The 27,433-nt window shown below is 50.0% G+C and overlaps 1 protein-coding gene and 2 long non-coding RNA genes across 3 annotated transcripts in view; 1 reads left to right on the top strand and 2 right to left on the bottom strand.

Moving 5' to 3' along the window:
- Positions 1-670: 670 nt before the first annotated feature.
- On the bottom strand, positions 671-5,698 carry LOC121135885. The gene is made up of 2 exons (XR_005872992.1): positions 4,521-5,698; positions 671-2,172 (listed from the first exon to the last, which is right to left on the bottom strand). It is a non-coding gene; the product is annotated as an uncharacterized LOC121135885 (long non-coding RNA).
- Positions 5,699-5,938: 240 nt separating this feature from the next.
- Positions 5,939-11,528, top strand: LOC121135883. Its single transcript, XR_005872990.1, has 2 exons — positions 5,939-6,656; positions 11,203-11,528. It is a non-coding gene; the product is annotated as an uncharacterized LOC121135883 (long non-coding RNA).
- A 590-nt stretch (positions 11,529-12,118) lies between these two features.
- Endod1 (endonuclease domain containing 1) overlaps positions 12,119-27,433 on the bottom strand; it is a 32,247-nt gene continuing 16,932 nt past the window's right edge. The window contains exon 2 of the mRNA XM_005084024.4: positions 12,119-15,776. Coding sequence (XP_005084081.1) covers positions 14,574-15,776 — 1,203 coding nt within the window. The 3' untranslated portion in view covers positions 12,119-14,573. The remainder of the gene's footprint in view (positions 15,777-27,433) is intronic.

Here is a 27,433-nt window from a genome sequence, read left to right on the forward strand (position 1 = left end):
TAAATTAGTTTTGCTGTTACTTCATAACTGCAATTTTGCTGTTATGAATTTTAATGTAAATGTCTAATATGCAGGATAACTGACATGTGAGCCCCAAAGGGGTTGCGGCCCACAGGTTGAGAACCACTTCCCTAGAGCTTGGATTTCCTCGAGTCCCCCCCACCAACCACAGTAGTCCTGGAAGAACCCCTCCCAATCACAGCAGTCCTGGAAGAACCCCTCCCGATCACAGCAGTTCTGGAAGTCCTTCCAGCCCACATCTGTACCCTGACAACCTCACTTCCCCTTTCTGGCTAGGCCCTCTTCAAACACGTGTCTGCCAAGCGACATTTCTAGTTGCTCCAAGGCCACTTTACTCTCTTCCAAAGTTTTCCAGGCTTGGTCAGGGCCACTCCATCCTTCTCAGAGTTGTTCTCAATGGGACAGGAGACCTTTTAAATCTAGTACTGCTCCTGTGGTTCAAGGTTCAATTCTCTCTCTCTCTCTCCCTCCTCTACTCTGGCTTTCAGATTGTGAATATCAATTTCCGTCTGCTGCTAAATGTCAAAGAAGCTCTCCACCGCTTTCACGCCATCCGCCACGCCTGTGGAGCTCTATTCATCTGCCCTTCCCAGAAACTGGACACTCGGGGTCTGACCACAGGCCCCACAGAGACTCCTCAGCTGGCACGTAGTAGGTATTCCATAAATGTGTGTTTAATGAGGAGAGCATCACGAGCCTTTAACTGCCAAGAAGAACCACTCTAAGAGGGGACTCATGAGGACAGTTGAGGCCATCAAGTTCTCCTGACCCCAGTGGTGGCCATTACCACAGCATGCAGCCAAGGCCTCCTCACACGGGTGGTCAGTCTCACACATGGACACACGGACACACGGACACAGCCCTTCTCTGTCTCGCCTCATGTTGGAGACTTATCAGCTACTTCAAATGTTAACACTTGGTAAAAGGAAGAAGGGATGGGGCTTTACTAGTGACAAGAGACAGAAACTTCCTCTTGGAAAGCCTGGCTCGTTGGAACCCCTGAGGGACGCCCACGCTGACCTGAGAGGGTCGGGAAAGAGAAGCCTTGCCAAGAAGATGGCTGTCAACCTGGAAGATGCTCGGGGGCATGCTCAGAAACCTGGAATAAGCATGCCCTCTGCAGGCAATGATAGGAAATGCAGGCACTGTGGCGTTCAGAGTGCTGTCTGGCCACCGGGAAAGAAGTAAGCCATCTGTCTGAGCCTGATGTACACTCAGCCTTCACAACACCTAACTCCCATTGAAAGTACTGCCTTCCAGCAGCTTCTACTCCTGCCCCTACCCCCCATTGCTGTCAGACACACCCACGAACCCCCAGGGGCACTTTCTAGATGTAAATTAGTCAGGTGACCAAAGAGAGGACCCTCAAGGTGGGCAGGCACGCACCTGGCCAAGCAGAGGGGCCCCCTGGGACCCAGACTAGTGGCTCTCCCCAGGGTGGATTCCGGGAGCCCAGGAGATTGCGAAGAACCAGGGCTATGTCTGGAAGCGTCCTCCACTCTCCAAGACTCCAATCCAAAGAAAAGTAGAAGTGAACAGACTTGGTCCAGCTGTGTCACCGGCCTTCTTCTCACACCCCTGCCATGTGTCCTCAGAGCCGGAAAAGGGAGGTGACTGGGACTCACATAGCTCTTCCCTCCCAGGATGTTCCAGGAGCCAGGCACAGCCGCTCAGTCACAGCTGCGAACAAACACTTTGCCCTAGATCTGCAATGCCCTGCATTAGAACCAAACACCATTCACTCTCAGGTCCTGCACAGGGCACAAAGGTATCCTTGCAACTACCAGGCAGCCAGGCCCATCCGAGGGCTTCATTCCTTCTCATCTCTGGCCTCTGAATTTGCAGGTGTCCACATGTCCACTGTGTGCAAAGGTCCCCAACCAAGTCAGTGCCTACTCCTGGGAAAAGGTACTGTTGTTGACATTTTGTTTTTCCTGCCGGCTCAAATTTGACAAAGGCATTGTTTGGGGACAGCCATTGTGCGTCGGTAAGACTTTCTCTCAGGCAGCTAGGCGTCTCTGCCTTAGAGGAAAATAATGTCTTTTTGTGGTCACATTCAGTTGGCTGGTCCTGATCCCCCACACCCTGGGCCTCTGTCTCTTTTAGGCTGCCAAAGAAAGAGCAAGGCCAGCTCTTCTGGGAGGTTTCTGCCTGCAGAGAAAACAAAGGCCATCATTATCACCCCAGGGGAAGGTGGGGTGGAGCTTTGCCTGCACCGTGGGCACCTGCCAACCTTCCATTCCTTGCTGACAGCAGACCCTCAGGGAAGGCTCTAGACTTTGTGTAAAGTCTGCCGCCAATAAATGACAGAGGAGTCACAAACACAGTGCTGTCTGGCTTGGAGAAATTAACTAGGAACCACAAAGGAATAGATAAGTACAGCTAATGGTGAAACAGATGTGCAGCCGTGTAGACACAGATAACGGGGCAGATATGTAGATAATATACAGTTATAACTGTAGAAATACAGACGGATACAGATGCATACGTCTCCCACCACACCCAGTGTCGAGGGGTAATGCCACTGAGACACTGTTCCCTTTTCATCCCAGCCCTCCGAAAGCCCTGGCAAGCATTGCTTGGCTCCGGTTCCATGTGCCACAGTAAATGGCATCTTCCCACTCCCCATCCGTCTATGGGCTCCGTCAGTCTGCTGGGTTTCGTGTGCCAGTGCTTCACCCCAGAGAAAATGACCTCGCTCCTCTTACAAATGTGTGTGGCGCCGAACTTTTCAACGCTTTGTATAAGAGGCCAAGAAACACGCAGCCCACAACATGACTACCAGTGTCAGTGCCATCCTTGGGATCGGAGGCTATTTGGAGGGGACAGGAAGGTAGACTGGGGACCAAGGGACAGAGGAGTCAGGGAGTCAGGTGCAGAGGGAGGGTCAATGTGTTCTGGCAACACTTGGGATCTTATCACTCTTTCCTGATAAATGTGACCACCTCCTTCCCTCCCATCAACTCTCTTCTTCTCTTCCTTTATTTTTTTCATCACCCATAAAACCTCAATTTCATCTTATCTGCTTCCCCACCGACTTCCGGTTCTCCATACCGGCTTCTTCCGGTTCCCCACACCGTCTTCTTCCGGTTCCCCACAGCTTAGGAAGGGGAGGCTGGACCAGCCACAGACTGAAGGATGGGGTCTGGCAAGGTCTGCAGGCTTTGTCTGACTGCTTCCGCTTTGCACGCTACCCTTTGGAGACACGACTGGCTTGTTTGTGCACAGCCTGCTACCCGAGCCCTCCATGGATGATTTGTCCCTGGATTATTTACAGCTTAGAACGGTGGTTCTCAACCTTCCTAATGTTACAACCTTTCAATACAGTTCCTCATGCTGTGGCGACCCCCCAACCATATAATTGTTTACATTTCTACTTCGTAACTGAAAGTTAACTACAGTTATGAATCGTGTTGTAAATATTTGTTTTCTGGTGGTCCTAGGTGACTCTGTGCGACCCACAGGTTGAGAACCACTGGTTTAGAGCATCTACTTAGGTATATGGCTGCAATTTGGAGCCCTAGAGGAAAATTAATTCAATACTATATGCGAATCCAGTTCATGTTCATTAAAATGCTCAGCCTGCAGGTTGCAAGAAACCAGTTACAACATTGCCTTGGTGCTTGCTCTGTTTCAGCTAAGAGACCTGGCCTTACCCTTTGAGTACTGTCTAGGAGTTGGGGCCATGAATACTGTTCTCCACATGGCTAGGGCCTTGACTGCCTGCCCAGACACATCAGCTACTAGATGCTCAGATGTGGCATCTTGACTGGCCGCATCATGTACTCAGCAGCCATTTGCCTTGCTGCCTGTCCTGGGAAATGGACTGGTGTTAACAGTGCAGGCCTTTGCCACTGCTGAGACAACTCAGAGGGTCTGTCCCAGCCTCAGAGTCACAGGGTCTGCTAAGTTCTCTGTGGCTGTGGCACAGCTCACCTTTACATCTGCCTGCGGCTTTTCCTCTCCAAGGCTTTGGCCCTGAGGACCCTGTTTTGTTCTGGTTTTCCAGTTTTTTGATGGGTTGGTTCCCACCCCCTGTCCCTGAGCACCCTGGGGACTTCCTCCTAGTATCTTTATTAATTCATTTATCACTTCTCAGTGATTCTCTGGAAGCCCACCCACAAAACAGAAAGTGTCTACAGTCAGCGCTGGCTTTGTGTTTTAGGGCTGGGTGATTCAGGGCGAGAGGTGGGGGCATCTGCAGGATGCATTTCGGTATTGCATGCAAGCATCCAAAGCACTGGGCGTGGAGCCCCGAGCAGCTCCTAATCACACCACAAACCCTGCTCAGGGTCAGATTTCTGCTTTATACAGTATTTTCATATACATTTTTCCTCATGTTCATGACTATCCTGAAAAGAATGGCTTCTTTGTTTCTAGGGTTTGAGGGCTCCACCCTGCATGAAGCTACAAGCATCAGAAGGGACAGGACGGCTCTGGAGTTAGTTACAGACAGGCACATCATCAAACCTCAGTAATTCATCCTGAAGTTTCCTTACCTGCCAAATGAGACATTAATAGCGACTGCCCGTGGCTGATTCACTGTTCACCACGAATCTCTTCCATCCCAGCTGCTCCTCAGAAAAGACCCAGCATCCACTCATCCATCGCTAAACAGAGACTTGTCTGTCCGTCTGGGCAGGGTTGACCTGCTTGGCCATTGCCTTGTGTAGAGGATTCTTCTGGGATAACCACCTTGGCTGGATCTTTGAGAATGTTTTCTCTGATAACCCAGGCACCAAGCGGTGAGAAACTGATGCTCTCAGGGCTGCTGTGTGGGATGCCATGGTTAGCAGTGCCAGTGGGCAGCTGGTGTCTGCTGCCAGCCAAGCGAATGGACATTCCAGGGCATCCTACCTCTTTGACCTTCAGATGAGTACAGCCCCAGCCGCCACCTGACTGCAATTCCAAGATCCCCACAAGAATAGCCCTACTGAGCCCAGAAACTGACAAGCAAGAAGTGTAATTATGTTGGTTTTAGCCACTAAGGCATAGAGTAGTTTATTACGCTGAAACCACATGCCACCCCCTGGCGGTGTTATGAAAATTAAATGAGATAATTCATACAAATGGATTAATGAAGTGTTCTGTCGGCGATTACTAGCCTTTTAAAATGTAATCCGCTTACAAGCTCCAAGTCCTGGATACCAGTCAGGCACCTCCTAGCCCTCACTTAATGGGCACCTGTCCCAGGCAAGCTGTCTGTGTAGTCACAGACTTTCTAAATAGAAAAGAGTTTTGGCGTCACTGCATTCAGTGACAGAGTGCCCTCTCGAGTATTTTCATAATCCAAAATATTTTTAAGCCCTATGTACTCCAGGAAGAGCAGCCACTGGTAATGTCAGAGGCAGACGTGTGGGCAGTCTCTCTGCGGTTCCATATACAGAGGGCACAGGCAGTGGGAGGAGCGGGTCATTTCGCTCTCCACCGGTGACTCTCACCGCACACGGCTCTCCCGCACTCTGGAGCCTGCTGCTGGCTTCTCTTCAGACCACCCCGTGCTTCCAGGGGCCGTTCTTGGGCGCCTTGACTTCTTGATCAAGATCCTGAAGTTGGCAGACTCACCTACCTGCCTACACGTCATGTGCCTGCTGATCTTGTCAAGGAAGGACGGGATGGAGGGAAGATGAAGGCAGGAGGGAGGGAGGGCAGGAGGGAGGGAGGGCAGGAGGGAGAGCCTGCCTATCTCCGGAACTTCAGCCAGCAGAGGTCTTCTGGGGTATTGCTCAGGTCTTGTTAACTCAGCATTAGACCCCTAGCTCCCAGAACATCCAAAACAAGACAAAACCGAGAAGCAAAAGAAAAAACACCCTATTGTATGAAGTTCAGGAAAAATGCAGGGGATTCCGTGGGGTCAAGTCTGTTTCAAAAACAACACCAGCAAAAATCAACAGCAGCCTCCTTGGGTTTCCCGCTGACGCCATGTTTTTAACAGGCTGGGGAATCTCAGAGGCAGGTGAAGCCAGTTATTACAAAACTATCGCGAGTTCATGCCGGGGTCACTGGAAACCACACCGGCAACAGCTGCTGAGGTTGTGTGGCTATCAGTTCTCCACAGACAGCTGAGTTTTATGGATTCTTAAACAGGAGGTATGTACAAACGCCAAACGCGGGGGTTGAAAATTTCTTGTTTCATTTTCCGCCTATGAGTGTTTTGAGTACATGGATGTGAGAGCACCGTATGTATGCAGCGCTCATGGCGGCCAGAAGAGGGCGCCAGATCACTGGAACTGAAGTCGGGGGACAGGCTGAGCTGCTGATGTCAGTGCGGGAACTCTAACCTGCATCCTTAGGAACAGTGTTGTTTAAGGGCTGAGCCATCTCTTCAGCCTGGATTAGAACTTTCTATTTTAAATGACAATCGTAAAGCCTGTGCCACGTTTTGGATTTGTTGTTTTGGTTTGGTTTGGTTTTAGTGTTCGAGTTTTTCATTTTGAGCAAAGCACACACCACGTGAGTCTGAGCCCGTCACCATCCCCCTAATGGTCTAGAATCCTTCTCAGGTTTTGGGAGAAGCACCAATCCACACGAGCCGCAGAAAGCTTGCTTCCTGGTATAGTGGATTCTCTCTAATCACAGATCAATGTCTTCTCTCTAATCACAGATCGATGTCTTCTCCTCTACCCTCTGTGTTGGTAAGTTTGGCCAGGGTTTTATTAACATCTCTAGGAGTGACTGCAGTTACAGTTTGCACAAAATGGAGCTGCTCTCTTAACCAGCTCACAGCAGGTTTTGTAATTAACAATGTGTTTGTATTGTGAGGGGGACTCAATCTGTTTAATCGTCTTCAAAGAGTGCACCATCCTTTATAATACCACCAAACCTTTTCTAGGCAGAAAAGGACACAGAAGTTAGAATTATAAACCTTGTGGGGAAAGTGTAGAGCAATTCCTTTGGAATGTAGAGAAGGGATCTAAGAATTTAGAGGTGAGTGGGTGCCTTACAAATGCCTGGACCTCTTGGGGGAGGTGGCAATCAGTGTGTGCTTTGGGGCAGGCAGGATGGGGTACAGACAATTGATGGGGGAAGTCCTGCTGTGCTTATGTAAAAAAAAAAAAAGCACTGTTGGCCAATAGGGAAGCAAGATAGGTGTGACTAGGAGTCAAGGAGAATTCTGGGAAATGTAGTCAAGAGTGAGGGTCGACATGTGATCTCGGGGTTGAGGGGTGGGGGTGTGGCGCGTCAGGAGGGCGTCCTCGGAAAGATAAGTCCTTAGTGAAATATATATTAGTAGTCATGGGTTAATATACTTAAGACAGAACTAGCCTCTGAGAAGCTCTGGACATTGACCGACAGCATTGTAACTAATAGAGTCTCCGTGTGTTATTTTGGGGGCTAAAGTGGTGCCCGGACCCGGGCGGGAATCCCACAACCCACAACAGTCAATTCCAGAAGCTGTAGGACAAACCACAGAAGATTGGGACTTCTGTAGTCTGGGGCAGTGGTCAGTGAGTGGAAAGTGGAGAGCTGAGCGTGTGTATGAATGGGAGGAGCATATGGGGTAGTCCTCAGAGGCGGAAGTAGATCCCAATTAGAGGTGGATTCTAGACACCTGGACTAAGGAGGCTCAGGAGCAACCGAGTTGGCCGGGAGGCTCAGGTAGGGGGATCGCCCGCAGGAGTGGCGGAGAGTTCACGAAGGCACTGCCAAAGAGGAAAGCCATGTGTCTGCAAGTGCCTCCTCCTTCTTAAAGCAGAACTGGGGGACTATAGTGTGATTCAAGCTCACCTCAGCCTCTGCTCAGCCCCTTGAAGGTGATGGTCTGTGGGACTCCTTGGCCATCAGCGTCACTTTCACAGCCTGGCCAGGGGTTCAGCTCTCTCATCCCCAGCATAAGCCAAACAATAGCATACATGGTGACCTTATCCATTTCTAATGGACCACTTGGAAGAGATGGGAGCTGTGCGATGCATCTCCAGATTTCTCTACACCATTGTCCTATAACCCAAGGACCAGACTTTGCATTTATTCTTTGGTCTCTTTCTTGACTTTGCCGAGGAGCTGATAACTTGTCTTTGGAACAATATTGTTTGGGTTTTTTTTTTCCTTCCTTTTTATGAACTTACATTTGCTATGAACCCACACCATTGTTTATCAACTGTGGAGTCTTTTCAGAGGTACAGATGCTTTTGAGTCTTTCCTGCCCCTGTGAGTAGCCCCTCTCCCACATCCCTGCAAGCAACTGCAGTAAACTCGTTGGTTCACCAAGGCAAACTTCGGTTCATCCATCCTGGCTTCCTTACTCATCCATCGTGGCTTCCTTATCTGGGGTGAGATCTGTGAGGGAGAGCTCAGGTGACAAGTCCATTAACTTCCTGTGTGGCCCTGGCCTCACTAAGGGGGACGCAAGCCCAGTGTCCTCCTTTATAATAGCAAAGTCCAACAGAAACACACTTTACTGACCAGTGCTTGGTGACCCCTGGCTGCTGTTCCTCCTATCAGTAACCTGATGGAATTGCCTAAGTGTGGAAACAATGAGCCCCTTTCTAGAGACTGCATTTTGTTATCTTCAGAGATCACAGCAGAATTCTCACCCAACACGGCTTCTGGGTCCTGGACAGACTGGAAACTGAGCCCTAACTCAGAGGAGGGTGTCTCAGCAAGAGTGAGCACGGCTGCACAGTGCTGTGTGTCGATTTTGACTCAGTTTTCTCCAGAACCGAGAACCCAAATGTGGGCTCCAGTGAGCAGGAATGGAGCTGACTGGAGGAAGTTTCTCAGGGAACGAAGAAGAGGTTAACCTGATGGCCCTTCCTTCTTTTCAATCGAGAAGCAGAGCTGACCACAGACCGACACAGCATAGGCACCTGAGGCCATCACACGCTCCCGTCACGCAGAAAACCGAAACACCTTGCAATCTCTTCTTCCCTTTTTGCCACAGTAAAGCAGCCTGCAGAAGGCTGGGAGTCTGCTCACTGTGCTCACTTCACAGAGCCGGGTCAGCAGAGGAAGCCAGACGGGGCCTGGAAGAGCGGCTGAGGCGGACTGGGAAAGAGGGATGGGATAAAGCATGACGTGGGGCGTTACGCTGAGATAACTGAGTGTAGATCTGTAAATATTCAGAGCCGTTCCCCCAGACGGCCTCTGGGCTCACAGCATGTCTTGGCCTCTCTGTGGCTTTTCGGTTCCTTTTCTGCTGGCCCCTCTCTGTGTGTCCTGGTCTGCGTGTCTTCTGCTCCTTATTGGAATATAGCTCAGTGGTGTGGGGAGCCAGCTCACAATGATACGTTGGTATATACGCTTGGAAGCGGGGGTGGGGGTGGGGGTGCGCACCAGGGTGATGTGGGGTGGTGTGACCACCAAGGCTGCTTTCAGAGGGTCACACTAACAGTGAAAAGCCAAAGAAATCAGCCCGAGCGTCCCATGTCAGGGAACTCCTTCCCCGACTCCAGAAGGCTGTGTCGTAGGTACCAACTCCACTGGGTATGAGTGAAGCGCCTCAGCCGACCTTGTTTCTCTCAGCTCTACTTTACTTGCCATGGAATGCTTTTTGGTGGTTGGTTTTTCAAGACACAGTTTCCCTGTGTAGCGCTGGCTGTCCCAGAACTCACTCTGTAGATCAGGCTGGTCTCAAACTCACAGATAGCGGCCTGCCTCTGCCTCCCGAGTGCTGGGATTAAAAGCATATGCCACCATCATCCACCCACCATGGAATGTTCCTATACTCACACTTAATGGAGCAATTTCCTGGTCTTAGGAGATCTCTCAATGTGTTCCCAGCACTCATAATCAAGGACTTGACTTGAGTCAGGAAGGCTCTGGGTTCATGGGATGCTGCCTTTAGGTAGGATCCTCCCAAATCTCAGTAACGTGGGCCAGATAGCCTCTTATCTCCAGAACAGGAATCTCTTTGTGTGGGGAAATGGTTTCCAGCTTGCTGCAAGATTTCGTAAGGTCACTGATAGTCTGGAGACAGTGTTTTAGCTCTCCTCAGACTGTTTGCTTTTGTAAGCTATAGGAAGAGCCAAGTGGTGAGGTTTCCCAAATTGCTGCAGGCTACTGGGATGTTACCTGGGAACAAGGAGCATGAGTAGTTTCTTAAATGCCTTCAGGTTAACTGCTCTAGTAACTCCTATATCCCACAAATCTGTGAAGAAGAAGGAGGAGGAGAAGGAGGAGGAGGAGGAGGAGGAGGAGGAGGAGGAGGAGGAGGAGGAGGAGAAGGAGAGGGAGAAGGAGAGGGAGAAGGAGAAGGAGGAGGAGGAGGAGGAAGAAGAAGAAGGAGGAGGAGGAGGAGGAGGAGAGGGAGAAGTAGAAGAAGGAGAAGAAGGAAAAGGAGAAAGAGGAGACGGAGGAGGAGGAGGAGGGAGAGGAGATGGAGGAAGAGAAGGAGGAGGAGAAATATAATAGTGTAGCTGCCGAGCCTTGCTGCTTAGCATCCTCTCCTTGTTTACAAACAGAGCAGCAGCAGTGTCTGCAAAAGGCGGTTATGCACTGGGAAACAGCCCCTGGGGGCCGGGTAGCAAGCCCCCCACCCTGCTTCCCTTCTGGATTCGGGCAAACAGTGGACACTTGGCATCACAATCTGCAGATATGTTCAGGAGAGCATGCTTTTGTTTGCAACCTCAGCAGTGCCACCAGGAGCTACTGTCTGGTGCTGGGAACTGCCTGGGCTGGTCAGGGTTTGCCAGTGCCAGGAGTGTCATGAAGTAAATTCTCCAATCTAGTCTCACCTTAGCGTTTTGCGCTGTGGGACTTGTTTCCCATGGAGGTCTTCCTGTTAAATGACCCACATGGTATCTTTTATGTGAGTGCCTATTATCCCAGGGATTCAGTCCTAGGTGTGTAGACATACTACTGCGGAGGCAAATGCACTGGGTCTTACGAACTAAGACTTGGTGCCAGAGAGGTGCCTTAGAGGGATAAAGACACTCGCCACCGAGCCTGACAATCTGTGTCCAGCTGCAGAGATCCGGAAAGTCTACCTCGTCGTTTTCCCAGGCCTGTGAGTGAATTCGTGCCTTATCTAAGAGGCTGATGAATGCAGAATGGCTGTTTATAGTGAGGACCACTTTCTGGCAGCTAAGATGTTGCCATCTGCGTGTCTCCCTCTCACCTAAGTAGAAGTCCAGGGAAGCCACATCTGTCATGAAACACTGGGCCCCATGAGGCAGAGGCCTGAAGAGGCAGAGCCTCATGTGTCCCTTCCTACAGAGGTTTCTGTTTTCTCTTACTCCTTAGAGACTCCTGCCGGTCTCTCAGAGTCACGGACACCAGCGGGGCACTCTGGTTTCCTTCGCTTTAATTCGTGATATTGACTCCTGCCCTGTAACTTGGACTTTGGCTCTTTCCCCTTTGATCTAGAAAAAAATCATGATCTTCAGGGAGACTCCCAGTCACGCTCACCCAGAACGTGCGTGCCAACGGCAGCAGCACAGCTCACATCTATTGAGCAGTGTGCATGGTAATAGATGCTTTGTGATCACTGTCTAGTTCATCTAGAGTGTTTGTGATGGCCCGGCCTGGGGAATGCTCGCTTGGCCCTGCCTTTCATGTGAGAAGCAAAGGTAAGTAACTTATGCACGAAAGTTGGTAAGCCGGGACTCAAGGGACCTGCCCCCTGCCAGGGAGCATCTCACACTGACGCCTGGGACCGACATGGGTGGTCATGAGTGCTTAGTCGGTTTGCACTGTGTCCTTTAGACAGCAAGTGATGATCTTGGAGAACTCTGAGAACTCACCTGAGAGGCAAACAGCCCAGCTCTATGCTTGTAGTACAGCACTGTGTAAAACATGCGTGATGTGCAATAGACAAGGCACCCAACACATGAGCCAGGTTCAGACCCTGACTCAAAAAAAAAACCAAAACAAAAAACAAGGTGGAGAGCAAGAGGAAGGCACCTGGCCTCAACCTCTGGCCTCCACACGTGCACAGGTGTACACACACGCACACACACACACACACACGCACACAGATACAGAGAAAGAGAAGGAAACACGCGTGGTGTAGAACTCAGTAGTAGAGCTCTCTCCTAGCAATAGCTAGGTTTATTCTCCAGCCTCACGGAGGAAGATGAAGAAAGGAAAGTAATCAGAGAGCCCCAAACCTCACTCCAAGCATTCAGATGCCCCCCATAAACCATACAGAACCACTGAGTTGTCAACAATGACTTTATTGAGCATCTACAAGGTACACAGCGTTGTACAAAGCTTGATGCAGCCAAACCCTCTGCCACAGCGTCCTTCGTTCCCTGGTCTTGCAGGTTTCCTCCGTGTTCTGCAGCAAACAGGTCAAATACCCCTCGTGTGGAGCTTGCCATGATACATCACAGCATGGACCACGCTGCCCATTTCCGAAGGGTACTAGACACTCCTTATTGGTGGAACTCTCCGCCTCGGCAGCCTTGATGGCCGAACGCACATTTGGTGCACAGGCGGATGACTTGGTTCTTTCCATTCCCTAGTTTGATTGTGTGGCCAAGGCGCCAAGGCAGAGGGGACATTTGAGAACATGGCTGCCAGGGACTAGAAAAGCAGCTCTTGAAATGACAGAGTTGGCCAATGTTCCCAAGGGCCTGAGAAAGGAATGAAGCCACAGCAGAGTCTCCGAGCTGAGGACAGGGTTCAGCTTCCTAAACTCCCACCTCAGAGTCTCCAGTAGCCTGCTGGGAGGGAGCCCAGCAGCCCAGAGATCTGACTTCAAACACAAATGCACCTGGTTCCTGTGACTCCGGGGCCCTGCCAACCGGAAACCCCAGAATGAAGGGTCACAGCCCACTAACCTAAAGGATATGTTTTTGTCTTATTATCCTTTCCGTATTTAAAAAAAAGAAGCCACACAAAATAAATAACCAGACATCTGGATACAGGGAGGGGGTATTTCTAAGTAGTTCCCTAAATAGGGGGTTCTGGTGCCATGAGCGCCCTGCTAGGACTTCTCAGAATGCCAATATTCACTGAACAGGAGAGGGCCCCACGAGATACAGTTTCATATGGATAGCTGGCATTAACTGTGCCAAATCCAGTTGATGATTCAGAACATGAAGTCTTTTATAGGTAATAAAGTCCTACCTATGCTCGGGGAGGCACACCCATGTGACGGGGTGTCTTAGTTTGTCACAACCTGCTTCCAGCTAGCACTGCAGAGTCAAGTCCACAGCCTCCTTGTGCCTCTGGGACCTAAACACATGAGGGCCTGGCCAGACCGCTTCTGTGGCTACTTCTGAGAGTCCCTTTTTTAGCCCAGCAATGCCAACACAGGTCCTCACACTCCCATTTACACAGAGGAAACTTCTGGCAAACGCTGGGTTCTCACATGCCAGCTCCCCTGTGACAGCGAATGTGTCGTTCCCTCTGTTTTCTTCTAGATCCTAGTCTTTACAACTAACTTCCAGCCAACTGGTACACACCCAAGTTAAGTCCACACTAGGCCCTTTTCTCCTTCACAGAAACTCTTTGGAACACTCAGAAGAAAACACTGGACAATCCATTCCCGCTGTGGGAATGTTTGGTTCCCTTTGTTATAATTCTTAGTGCAAGATTTAAAATTACAAGTGATTGATCAAAATCCGGGAATAAGCTCTCAAGTTTAACTTGCATCAGTGAAGGACTTACATTTTTTTTTAGCCTCAAATACCCTGTAAAAATAGTGTTCTAAGAGATAATGATTCTTAAATATGTACATACATGTATTATTGCCCGATATGGCCAGAATGTTTTTCATGTTTTCTATTACCTAGATAGTTATAGCATTCACTTCAGGAGAAAAGTCAGAGTGCTTCATGGCATGGAATAGTCACTTGATGCATTAGATGTTACAAAATATGAATATTAGATTAACATGCAAATATGTGTATTTAATGCTGTCAATCAGAGATTCACTGTAAGTCAATCCAAGCCTCCCTAGGAATGCCCTTGGACATACAGCACCACTGAACACTCTTTTCTGCTCTCTACACCTGGAGGGACCTGACCTACCCTAATCAGGGTTGCATTCAAATTTTACTATGCCGTATTTGGCATAAAATGCTCATTGTGACTCAGCAGAATTCAACTTTGGGAGAAAAATGAAAATCAAATAAGCCGTTGAGACCAGGCAAAAGTCAAAGTTGAGGCTGACGCTGCCTTCATAGGGAGGGATTTCAACAGAGAAGTCACCCCGGTTGGCTGAGTGGGAGAGGAAGAGAAAGAAACGTTAAGAGGCTGGACAACAGTATTCAGATCGTTTGCCTTAAGTCTCTAAGGGGAATGGAAGGTGCAAGATTCTTTCTCCGTTTCTTATAACCTTTAATGTCATCCTCTCCCTCCTTAGTTTTAGTTTTCATAACAAGCCTGGGTCGGCCCAGGTCACTCTTGAGTCAGAGCCCAGTGCTGATGTTAACACATGCATGGAAGCTTGCGTGTGTAACTGCTGTGCACGCGGACACCGTACCTACCCTCAAGTCTAAAGTGTGCCAAACTCCTTTGCAGAAAAAGACAACCCACCCCGCAGGCGAACAGAACAACACAGTAGCTGACCGAGAACAGAAACCTGCTGTAAAAACAGAATATCCTCGCTCTCTGTTGAAAAGAAATGAAATACACCACAGTGGACACAGCTAGGTTTTTGAGTCCTAGAACTCCCCAGCGTTGTCGAAAGTAACCCTGTAGCCAATCCGCTTGAAGACACTAAAAACAACCTGAAACAGGCCACCCATGGTGCCAAAAGCAGTGTCAAAGAGGAGGGAGAGAGTGCCCCCCAGGCCCACAGCAATGTCCTTGCACACAATGGGAATGGCCCCCACGGTATACACAGGGAAAGTAGCTACATCCACAAGGACTCGCAGAGGGATGCTCAGAGCTCGGCAGACAGTCTTCAGCAGACAGCAGAGGATGCGGAGAAGGGCCCTGATGACCTTGGCCACGACCTTGAGCACTTTCCAGGGAATGCCCACCAACTCTTGTCCAATGGCTACAAGGTATGACACAGTGGCTGCGCCCAGACGGTATAGACAACTCTCGATGCCATCTATCACCTGCTTGGTCACAAACCAAAGGAGGTAGATGACATTCCTTAAGACTGCTATCACAAGGTAATAAGTTAACTGGAAAAGTTTGATGACCGGGGTTAAAAGGAAACCAAGGACTTTCCCCAGAAAGCTGCCTCCTCCCTCCCGTGCCTCTGGGGACAGCGGGGCAGACCTCTGGCTTTGGGTGCCGGCGAGGGGACTCATGCTGTGTTGAGTCGTCAGAGACCGCTCCTCCTCTTGGACTTGGTTGACCACTTCCAGAATCTTCTTCATCTTCTCCGTGTCTTGCTCCCTCTCTCCACAGCTGTCCCGGAACAGCTGAGGCTTATGAGGAAGCAGCTGTTCAAGGTCCCTCACCATCACGTCTTCTATGATGCCACTGTCCTGGGTGTGCTTGGTGAAGCCCATGGCCCATCCTCCACCGGGGACGTCACAGCAGGCTGCCAGCCAGACAAATTCTGGGACAGCCACTCTGCCCTTAACTCTGGAGTCCGAGGGGATGGCGCCCGTGATGATATACAGGTCTTTGCCGTCGCCACAGTGTGGGATCAAGGCTCGCTCCATGAGGCTGTTGAGATTCACGTGCCATCGTTCCCGGAAAGACCGGGTCATTGGAACTGAATTTGTGAGTGGGAATGTGGGCACCTGGGGGCCACTGCTAAGGAGGAATGGGTACAGCTGTCCGATCTCATAGTTAGAGTCAAGGTAGTCTGCATTCAAGGCTTGCTTGCTTCCCAGATTGTTCACGGAGGTAATGGCGTCGGCCTCTTCAATCACCTCCTCAAGGCTGCTGCCGGGGTCATCAATCTGAAAGAAGAAGGCAAGGCTGAGATGTGTCCCTGCTCACAGTACCTGAACCGCTTGCCAAAGCTCGGGGGAGATCCTACCGCTCTGCCATGTCTAACGCTTGAGTTCTCACAGCAGGGTGCTCTCTCTCTGTCTCTCTCTCTGTCTCTCTGTCTCTCTGTCTCTCTCTCCTCTCTCTCTGTCTCTCTGTCTCTCTCTCTGTCTCTCTGTCTGTCTCTCTCTCTCTGTCTGTCTGTCTGTCTCTCTCTCTGTGTCTGTCTGTCTCTCTGTCTGTCTCTCTGTCTCTGTCTCTCTGTCTGTCTGTCTGTCTCTCTCTCACACACACTCACACACACATGCACACGCACGCACACGCACGCTTCATTCTCCCGCCCCTCGATGCTGGGGTGCCCTCAGACAGGACACGTCCTGCTCCGCATTCTGTTCTTGCCCCACCTCACACAGCCGTGATGACTCTTCCCAATGTGTGCATGTATGTGCATGCGGGTACACGTGGGAGGTAAGCACACGCATTCGCATGTGTGTCACATCAGAGGACAGTCTTGAGCGTCATTCCTCAAGAGCCACCCGCCTTAAACGCAAACAAACAAACAAACAAAAAACTACGGGGAGGAGGGAAGGGAGAGGGAGCTGGGATTGACATGTGAAGCAAGCTTGTTTCTAATTGAAATATAAAAAAGTAAAAAAAAAAGAACTATTAACTTAGAAAGAATTGGGTTTTGTTATGGCATTTTTTTTCCAACAAAATTTGGCATTTTTTTCCAACAAAATTTGGTTGTTTTGTTCCTCTTCCGGGCCTTGGTTTTGTCTGTTGGTTGGTCTGGTTTTTAAAAACTTTAAAAAAAAGTGATGACATGTCCTGTGTTTTGTGAGGGGGTTTGTGCAGGCATGTGCCGATGTACACAGAGACCAAAAGAGGACGTCGGGTCTCCCATGAGACCTCCTAGGGCTGAATTTACAGGGAGCTATAAGCTGCTACAGGTGCTGGGAGCAGAACTTGGGTTCTCTGGAAGAGCAGCAAGTGCTCTAACCACTGAACCCCCCCCCAGCCAACCTTGTCTTTCTGAGACATTGCTTCTCATTAACCTGAATTTCACTGATCAAGCTAGGTGATCCGGCCATCGAGCCTTAGGAATCTGCCTGTTTCCATCTCCCTTGCTCTGGGACTACAAGTCCATGCTGCCACACCAGGCCTCTTTAATGTGGTTTTGGGGACCAAATCCAGGCACTCACGCTCATCCTGAGTGCTCCGTCCTGGCTGAACCATCTCCCCAGGCCTGACGTTCCTCTTCTTTTTCAGTTGCTGAAACTGAACCCAAAAGACCAAGCACGCGTCCTTCCAACTCCTATCCTGTGATGCTCTGTTTCAATTCCTTCCACTGTTTGATGAAACTGACCTTTGAATTAGTCTCTCCGCAAAGCTTACTGTGGTCAACAAGCCAGTCAATATGTTATATCGATTATACTATATAGCTGCATCTTTTTCTTCAAGTTGTATGCTTTTGTAGTTCAACACACATAGATACATAATACACATATAGATAGATGATAGATTGATAGATGATAGATATATAGACAGATGATATATATATAGATAGATAGAGGATAGATAGATAGATAGATGATAGATAGATAGATAGATAGATAGATAGATAGATAGTCACTTTGCTAATCCAAAGGACAAATGAACACTGAGTTGAGGACTAAGTTTCTTTCCCAAAGCATACTGTAAATTCCTTAAGGCCTTGTGGACTTTCCGCTAGCCTGTAGGCCCAGAGAAGATTATAGTGACAGTGTTGATAACAACATGAACAAAACCTTAAAATGTGAAGTAAATGATAATATACCCCTTAAGCATCTCAAAACCTTTAAAAAGCACGCTCAGTTCTGAGGGGTGTGTGACGGGGAAGCACGTGCTGTGAGGGTGAAGGCAAGAAGCAAGACACGGCGTTAATGCGGGCTAGAGGGATGGCCGCGTGCTTGGCACCGGCGTTAATGCGGGCTAGAGGGATGGCCGCGTGCTTGGCACCGGCGTTAATGCGGGCTAGAGGGATGGCCGCGTGCTTGGCACCGGCGTTAATGCGGGCTAGAGAGATGGCCGCGTGCTTGGCACCGGCGTTAATGCGGGCTAGAGAGATGGTCACGTGCTTGGCACCGGCGTTAATGCGGGCTAGAGGGATGGCCGCGTGCTTGGCACCGGCGTTAATGCGGGCTAGAGAGATGGCCGCGTGCTTGGCACCGGCGTTAATGCGGGCTAGAGAGATGGTCACGTGCTTGGCACCGGCGTTAATGCGGGCTAGAGAGATGGCCGCGTGCTTGGCACCGGCGTTAATGCGGGCTAGAGAGATGGTCACGTGCTTGGCACCGGCGTTAATGCGGGCTAGAGGGATGGCCGCGTGCTTGGCACCGGCGTTAATGCGGGCTAGAGAGATGGCCGCGTGCTTGGCACCGGCTGCTCTGGCAGACTTAGCTCCCAGCACCCACCTGTTGGCTTCACATCCCCCTGTAAGTCCACATCTGACGCCTTCTTCTGGACTCGGAGTGCACCAGACATGGTGCCCATAGATACATGCAGACAAAAACTCATACACACAAGATAAAAAATAAACAAACCTAAAAAAAATCATAATTTTGCCTAAAAGCCCCAAACTGCCCACTCTAACAAACATCCAAGACACTTTAGAACAAAGCGTGTATAATCAGCACTGGCTGCTGGATCCCTGGAGAGTTGAAAGGTTTTTCTATTTTCGGTCCTTGTATCACCCCTACCTACAAACCAAAACAAATCTCTCCTTGCTAACTGACACCCTAATATTGTAGCAAACTCCCTAAGTCGCCTGTAGTAGAGCCCAGGCCGGAGGGTTTTGCTGCCTTCCCACCTAGGTCTACCTGACTGTGCTTGGCCTGACTCTGCTGTGGCGTCTCACAGTGTAGTGCAGCCGAGGCCGGAGGGTTTTGTTGCTGAGCTCACTGTGCTTGGCCTGGCTCCGCTGTGGCGTCTCACAGTGTAGCCCTCCAGACGTGTGTGCACAGGACAAGCAGGCTGGCAGGAGGTAGGTACACCTGCTGGAGCCTCCTGGAGTTCTCTGCAGGCTGACCCTACCATGCCACTCCGCCCTCCCCTAGCCTGCCTCTAGATGCTCCCCCGCCCATGCTATCCCCAGTAGGAAGAAGATGAGGCGCTCATTCATTTTGCAAGGCCTTTGTCTCCCCTTTCTTACAGATGAAATATATACCCCAGGAAACAGTAGCTTCACTGCCCAATCAGGAGATCAAGGCACAGCAGAGCCAGGATCCCTGGGGCCGGGTGTAAGGCCACATGCTTTAAGACGCCTCGCTGTACTCATTCGCTGGGTACTTTGTCTGCATTGGAGCTGGGCAGTGTCTTTAGCTCTAGGGGAAGTCTGGGGATGGCCTCTGGAAGCCCTGTTAGCAGAGCACAGGTGCTGAAGCGTCTTCAATGCAAGGGCCCAGGGACAGACTGCAGGCCTAGGACATGGCCAGAGAAGCAGGGTTCTTAGACAGAGAACGAGGCTAGAGAGAGGGGAGAGGACAATGGAGAGCAAAGACAGGTAAAGGACATAAGCAGCCTGGTATTGGGAAGAAACCAGGACTGGACTGACTCACTTGCAAACTGCAAGCTGGCCGCAGTCACAGGGGACACTAAGTGGAGTGTCTCTGCTTCTGCTATGACCACACAGGGCTCTCCGCTCCCCACAATCCCAGGATCCTTGCAGAACCTGTTATTTTAACTTTTCTTGGGTTTCCGTGTGCTTTATCTTTTCCAATGAGCCCATCATTTCAGAAGGAAACTCGAGGCTTTGTCTACGAAGGATGTAAGATCTTCAGAAGGGGTGCAGATCCCATAAAGCTTACCTCGGGTAGCCTGGTTCTATGGGTCCCTTTCCTGTCCCATCCGCTATGTGGTTCAGGACTGTCAGGGAGGGGACTGACTGACTGTGATTGTGATCGGAAGGTCTGCGGTGTCTTTTCTGCCCATACTTGCCAGGTACATGGATTACTAACTCTGACGGTGACGTTGAAGTAGTTGGGAAATCCAGGGCTCAGTCCCACACTGGATCCAGGAATCCTCTGCCCCGCCTTCCCTAGACAAAGTGTTAACTATGTGTGCCTCAGACAGCAGATGACATCTCTCCATCCTCAGACAGCAGATGACATCTCTCCATCCTCAGACAGCAGACGACATCTCTCCATCCTCTCCTCTCATCAGAGCCCTTATCCATGACCTCTGCACTCTTGTGGACTCCATATTTTGGTCTGTGGCTTGATGGCCAACTAGGATATAATGTTTTACCCGGAAGCAGAAAGCATGGCCACTCTGCCCAAATACTGACTGGAGAGTGCTGGAGAGAAGCATGTTTCGACCTACCAATTAAACATTTTAAATATAGTACTTTGTAAACGATTGCGAGTATAGTCTAGTACTTTGTAAATGATTGCGAGTATAGTCTACAGACGGGGACACTAAAACACAGATAGATGAAGGTAGGTTTTTCCATCAGCTAATCGTCAATGGCAAGACTAGGCTATGAACTGAGATCAGCCCTCTCGTTCACTAAAGCCCGTTTTCAACCAGTAAGCCACACAATCTCCCAGACTCTATTCTTAATAGACACAGCTACACCCGTTTCTCCATCAGAGAGAAGGAAAAAAAGCCACACTACCCATAGCCCCCCTTCCTGTGCGTCATGGACTACGTGAAGCACTTTCAGACCGCAAAGACAGGTGAACACCTGAGCCTGGAGTGCTGCGGGTCCTGGGTGATGTTCAAGGCAGAGGACGCCCGCCCCAGAGGGTCTGCACACCTCTTCCTCCATTTGCCCAGGCAAGGAAGTGCAAGTGTTCCTCAGCCCAGGCAAGGAAGTGCAAATGTTCCTCAGCCCAGGCAGATTCCACCCTGCTGTTTCCTGCAGAAACTGGCCAGGAGGCTGCTCCACAGTGATCTGTGTGTCAGCACTCGTCCAGTTGTCCCTTTTGCTCCGCGCCCCCATGGGGGTGGCACAGAACACCAGGCACCCATGCAAAGCTAGCCAACTCTCTGAACCAAGGTCACAAAATCATAGCCAACAGCCTCCTCCACTCCCCCACCACAGTCATGTGATCCAGGATAGGGTCCTGAGTTACCATGGTAACCGAGATAAACCTCACTTTTGGGATCTCACCTTCCTGAGAAACCTGTTTCCAGTGGACAGAGCCTCACATTTCCTCCAGCAATGCCGGACTCGGTGGAAGGGTAAAGGGATGGAAACTCAACAACAGTCGGAACAACAGACTCCTCGGAGAGCTAGGAGCCATGGTATACCCTGGCATTGCTGGGATGAGAAACAGCTCCAAGGAGACCTAGAATATGTGTGTGAGACTCGTTACACCCCAAATGTAGGGGGCCCCGAGGGCCACACTCAATCTGCCCCACCAAGGTTTGGCATACACTTCACGTCATGGCTTCTTCCGGTTCCTTCATGACCACAGCTCACATACAGTCGTCACTCATGGCCTCCCTAGCCACCTGCGGCTCCGCCTATTATCTGATGGGGTTTGAATGTGGAGCATCTCCCAACCGCTCACGAGCGAGAACACTTAGTTCCCAGCTGGCGCTGCCCGCTGGAGAGGTTATGGAACCTTGGGATGGAGAGCCGCAGTGGAAGAAGTGGGTGGCTGGGGGTGTCTCATTTCCTGCCCCATCTCTGCATCCTGACTGGCCCAGAGCAAACTCTCACACCACAGCTGAGACACTCCTAAGTAACTCTTTCTTAGCCTCGGCTGCCTCTTGTCCTGTATTTCCGCACACAGTGATGAGGGAATCCACTGAAACTTCTCACTTCCTACTTTAGCACCGAAGAGACAAATTTCACTTTTCGCCCCCCCGCTCCCATTAAGACAGACAGGGCTATAAGAGGGCTGTCCCACTCTGCCCTGTCTGCTGTAGACCAGGTGGAAGAGAGCCTGCTCTTCACGCCTGTAAGGGCCCAAGTGCTCACCGCTGTGAGCTTGGTTTGTCTGACAGAGACCTCAGAACAATACACTAGTATACTCAAATTAGTGTGGATGCTATTAGCCAAAATTAAAACAGAAAAGGCTAGAGACATCTCCGAAGGTTTATCTCATCCAGTATTAAACTGATGGGGGGGGGGGGGAGGGACAGGAGGCAAAGATCTTTTTCCAGTGTGGAGACCTTCACGGAGATCCCAGCTAAACATCAGCTGGAGCCCATTCAGCCTTCCTTCCTGCTTTCCCACATTTTAAGTCCGCCCACCCCCTCCCCTCCATCTGGTGCCGAGCTAGTGTGTCCAATCCAGTGGCTCTCTTTCAGCTATATCTAGCTTCAAGTTTTCATTTCATCTCGCTTTTTTTTCCCTAGAATTTGTTTCAAGCCTACCCCCAATGCCTTTTCAGCTGTCTTCAACACACTTGTTTTTAAGTTCCCTCAGAGTCGTTCTGTTTCGGTTGAGTATTCCGGTCTGTTTATTTACTTATTTTTACGTGTGTGCTGGGGGTGGAATTTAGGTCCTAGAGCTTACAGGATAAGCGCTGGACACTGAGCTGTTCCTGCAGCCCCTGCTGTGCAAATCAGCTTTCAGGTGGCGGGTTTACCCCAGTGCTCTGTAGCATCCGCTGGTGAGTGGGCCTAAGGGCCCAGTGGCTTTTGTGGTGAGCAGTGGAATCCACACTAGTTGCCTTTGCCAGGACCCTACAGATGTCAATGACCCTGGACTAGCTGTGGAATGATTTCCTCAATTCACGGTTTCTCACAGAGAAGGGAAAACCAAAGCTGTTGCTGAGAAGGAAGGGGGGAAGCTCTGGTCTCTCCCTCTGCAGGGGCAGCTCCTCTCTGGTCCCTCCTGCAGGGGCCAGCTCCGCCCTCCTGGGGGAGTCCCCTCCCAGCCTCACCTGCACCCAGACAGTCTTGTTGGACTTACCAGGACCTCGGCCCTTTCTTAGCTCCCAGCTGTTCCCAGGGAGCCCCATCTGCTCCCATGTCACAAGCATGTAGGTGGCCTATCTCTCCTGTCCCCAGGCATGTTAAAGCCCAGTCCTAATGGTACCAATGGCTTCCTATGCCTCCTACACATTTCTGATAACCAAGAACTTCATTTTGTTTTGCTTAAATTTGAATTTAAATTTTTTTTGTTTTTGTTTTTTGAGACAGGGTTTCTCTGTATTGCTTTGGAGCCTGTCCTGGAACTCGCCAGAGATCCGCCTGCCTCTGCCTCCCAAGTGCTGGGATTAAAGGCGTGCACCACCAACGCCCAGCTGAATTTATTTTTTTTTTTTTTTTGGTTTTTACGAGACAGGGTTTCTCTGTATTGTTTCGGAGGCTGTCGGTCCAGCCCAGCCTCGAACTCACAGAGATCCGCCTGCCTCTGCCTCCCGAGTGCTGGGATTAAAGGCGTGCACCACCACGGCCCGGCTAATTTTTTTTTTTATTACACATGTTACCCAGCATTTATATGTGGTTGCAGTGGGAGAATCCCTCAAGTGCTCAAGCCTGAACGGCCGGCTCTCTTCCTATTTTGCTGACTTTCATCATTCCCAAACGAATCTGAGCTGGGTGTGGTGGCACACACCTTTAATCCCAGCACTTAATCCCAGGAGGCAGAGGCAGGCGGATCTCTGTGAGTTCAAGGCCAGTCTGGTCTACAGATGGAATTCCAGGATAGCCAGGGCTAATCAGAGAGACCCTGTCTTACAAAGGACTGAGAAGTGTATCTGCCTAAATCTGTCCTCCAGACTGGCTCCTCAGAGGTCTGAAGGGGAGTATGTCTGAGCACCCACACTGGGGGGGCTGAGAGCTTCACGGGAGGAGCCCCACCAGTTCTGATTTGCTTTCTGTTGCTGTCACAAACACTCTGGCCTAAAGCGACTTTAGGGTAAAGAAGGGCTTAGTTCATTGAATACTGCCAAGTCTCAGCCGGTGGCTGAGGGGAGTCAGAGCAGGAATTTAAGGCAGGAACCTGAGGCAGAAACCAGGGAGGAAGGTTGCTGCTAGCTCCAGGTCTGCCCTCGCAGCTGGAATTCCTCCACAGTCCAAGGACCGTGGGCTGGGCCTCCTGTGCCAACTAATAATCAAGACAGCCCCCACAGACATTCCTAGGCCAACCTACCCAGGCAGTTCCTCAGCGAATGCTTCTTCTCCCAGATGACGGAGGCTAAGGAGGACAGACACTATCACCAACAGAAGGGCTATGGGAATTCCCCGACCTTTCCCAAGTCACGCTGGGAAGTTTTTAAACACTTGATTCTGCTTTTCTGCTAATTCTTTTGCATTATCTATTATTCAAAATTAAAAATGGTTAAGACAGATTCGAGTATTGTTAATATATTCTCTGACCTGCTGCCGCCTAAAGGGCAGGTGTATTTTCCACACTTTACAGACACAGTTTAATGACCTGCTCACTGCACAGTTTAGTGACAGCCCAGATCCCTGAAGACAAAGATATACCTGTGACATAAGAAGCAGTTACAGGGAAGTCTAGTCTCCAGGTTACGCCCACCCCTGGCTCAGCCCAGGTTTACTCTGGTTCCCGGGGCATCTCTATAGAGAGGGAACATAACATCTCTAGCGATCTGCCTCCCAACTGGCCTTATCCCTCTGGACCGCTGATGTAATGTGATGCAGTGGCTGTATTTAATGGAATGTTTTCCCCTAAGAGCCACATGTTAAGTAGGCTTAAAAGACACTGTCCCCATTTTACTAGTCTCCTGCCTCATAACCTTATAATAAATTCCTTTTCAAATTTAGTATAAAGAGAAAAAGAAAATTACTCTCAAGAAACTTATGTGTTTTCTTAACAGATAGTAAAAGCTATTTAACTTGTTGTGCCCAAGTTGTGAAGTCCCCAGAGACCACCAGGAAGACAGACCCACTAAACTGCAAAAGCAAGGTTTAATGGTTGTTCTTCCACCCATGACAGGGACCCCACCAGGCTAGCTGTCCCAGCAGCCTCCAGAGGGAGTGAAGTTCCCTGTTTACTGCCAGGTTTTAAAGACAAAAGTTACAGGATTACATCAGTACGGGTTGGTTTCTGATTGGTTGACATTTGGGAACAATCAAGAGAATTTCTCAAAGTCATATTTTGGCATGAAATACCTGTATACCAATTATTTTCATTGGTCAGTGCTGAGAGGGAACATTCTGTGGTTTCTATGACTTTGTCTTGTTACTTGCAGGTGGCCTGTTGTGCATAGATATCAATAGTTTTCAGAACTATATCCTAGAGACTACAGGGGAGGTTTTGGTCCCCCCTGGAGTTTCTTTTGTGGCCAAACAGTTCCCAGGAACCAAGCATCTGGGAGGCAAGGGGTGGAGTTTCTTTGTGTTCAGTTTTGGTCCTAGACTCCGGGAGGCCAGAGGATCTAGAGTTTCCTTGTGTCAGAGACCTACGTGTCTTTTCTGTAGCCTGTCATGGTTATTAAAGCAGGGGGCTGAGTGAGAGTCTGGTCCCTTTATTTTTAAATTATTAGTGTGAAGCCCTTGAGTTTAGTTTACCCCTTCCAATATCTTTTGTTTATTTCAAAATTAAATAGTATGCCAATTTTGTGATGATATACATGGAAAAAAAACAAAGGGTAGATAATCAAAAAGGATTATGAGAAGGGTGACATTTGTCTGTTAAATAATATTTATTAGGGCTGTATTGTGTGTGAGTCACTGTAGAAGGGATATTGCAACTGGAAATAATAATGATAGCCACGGTTTACTGACCTTGAGTGTACTATGGTATTCTAAGAGTTTTACATAGAGTAAATTGTGAAGTCCCTCATCAGAACTCACAGCCGTGTGTTACTTTAAAGATCTGAGGTGTTGGTGAGAAAGTAGACTGTCCAGGGTCACACAGGTGGGGTGTGCTGGATTAGGGTGTGGCCTTGGGAAGTCCCGCCCCACAGCCTAAATTCCCACTCTCTACTTACTTTCTAAGCCTCCAAACAGCGAGTTCAGCAGGGAGGTCAGATCTATTTACGGAGAGGAGATGCAGATGCTTGCGATATTAAGAGAGTCCAGAGAAAACAGAACAGTTTGTAACAGATGCTAGATATGAGGGGATAGGAAAAGAGCGATCGAGATGGAAAGGCATGAATGCAGGGAGATTTTTTTTTAGCAGAGACAAAATATAAAGTGAGACTTGAGGGACACACCCCACGACCACTACAGATCAGTAAAACCAAAGGTCAACAGCGGCTTAGCACACTCTCCTTACAGAGACTCCAGGGCAGAGACAAGCAGCCTGGGAACTGAACTCTGAGGAGCTGAGGAGGAAAAAAAATCAAAGCTCAATTAGAAGGAGGATATGGGAATCAGAAGAACCTGGGGAACACGAAGGCCGCCATCCCCTCGTCAGCACCCTGATGAGGCAGGCACGGTGAGAAAACCCGAGAGCCAGAGATGGGCAGGTACAAAGTCATTCAGTCGGAATGTGGACACGCCAAGGACCAAGCCCAGTTTACCCAGTTCTCGCACTCCCAATGGCATGCCAGGAGCGGCGAAAAATCCTTTCAGACAAGGAAGGAAGTTCTGAGAGCCACAGCGCCATCTCTACGAAGACAGGAAGGGCTAATTCACTTGGAAGGCAGAGAGGGAGCTGTAAGGAGACCCAGGCACCTAGTGTCAAGTCCACAGCAAAGGAGGGGGGCCTCGGCCCGGACGTGAGCCACAGTGTGGAGGTGGGAGGATCCGGACAAGGCCGCAGTGACTGGAGACCAGTCCTGAGGGCTCAGGAATGAGGGCAGTGGGAGGAAGATTCCGGACACAAGCCAGTGGCTTCAGTGTGGGGAGTCCGTAAGTAAAGGCAGGAAGGTGTCAACAGACTACAGGACAAGGGTTTCCTGAAGGGGCAGGCAACGGTGGACTGACCCAGGATGAGGGGGATTAGGAGACTAGAGCCACCTGGGTCTTTTCTCAGGACTGAGCCGTAACAACCAGAGAGCAAGGAACACTGAGTTTATATAGCCTAGACACTAAGGGACCAGTAGGCCGCCAGCTCGAGGGCCAGAGTCAGGCAGAGTTAGCACAAGGGGGTCACTGAGGGGGTAAGGGAAAGGGGAGCTGCCCATGGATAGGATGAGCCTTAGGAGCACAGGGCGGAGCTGTGGGGCTTCCACTGGGAGCTCTCCCGCCGCTCCACCCCTGATTCCCTCTGCTCATGCTCAGGTAGGCCCAGGCTACCTTTGCAGGGCTCAGACACGAAGCACGTACTAAGGTCTTGCCTGTGAGGAGCCAGGTAGCCCAGCTAAGCCTTCCCAAACCAGTCACGGGACTGTACCAGGAGCCAAAGAAATGAGCGCAGCCCTTAAAGTAAGAAGAGGGTGACAGGCTGTCTCCAGATGAACAGGAGGCCGTGCAGAGGGCCGGGAGGGAAGGTGACAGCTTTTAAGGCGTCACTAGGATCATCTTCAAAGAGCATGGACAGTACAGACGCCTGCATATGCACGCATTCGCATTACACACATGTACACATACACATGTGCACATTCCTGTGCCCCATCCACACAGGTACATGCACACACATGTACACCAGGGTATTTGAAAGCCAAGAAGGAAGTAAGAGATGGGAGCTGAGAGTTGGTTCCCGGGCGTTGGGCCTGGCATTTTTTATAGACGGGTGGTTTAGTCTACTCTCTAATGAAGAGTCTGTCTGTAC

This window comes from Mesocricetus auratus, unplaced genomic scaffold (genome assembly GCF_017639785.1).
Source record: "Mesocricetus auratus isolate SY011 unplaced genomic scaffold, BCM_Maur_2.0 Super-Scaffold_100044, whole genome shotgun sequence".
Classification (NCBI taxonomy): Eukaryota; Metazoa; Chordata; class Mammalia; order Rodentia; family Cricetidae; genus Mesocricetus; species Mesocricetus auratus.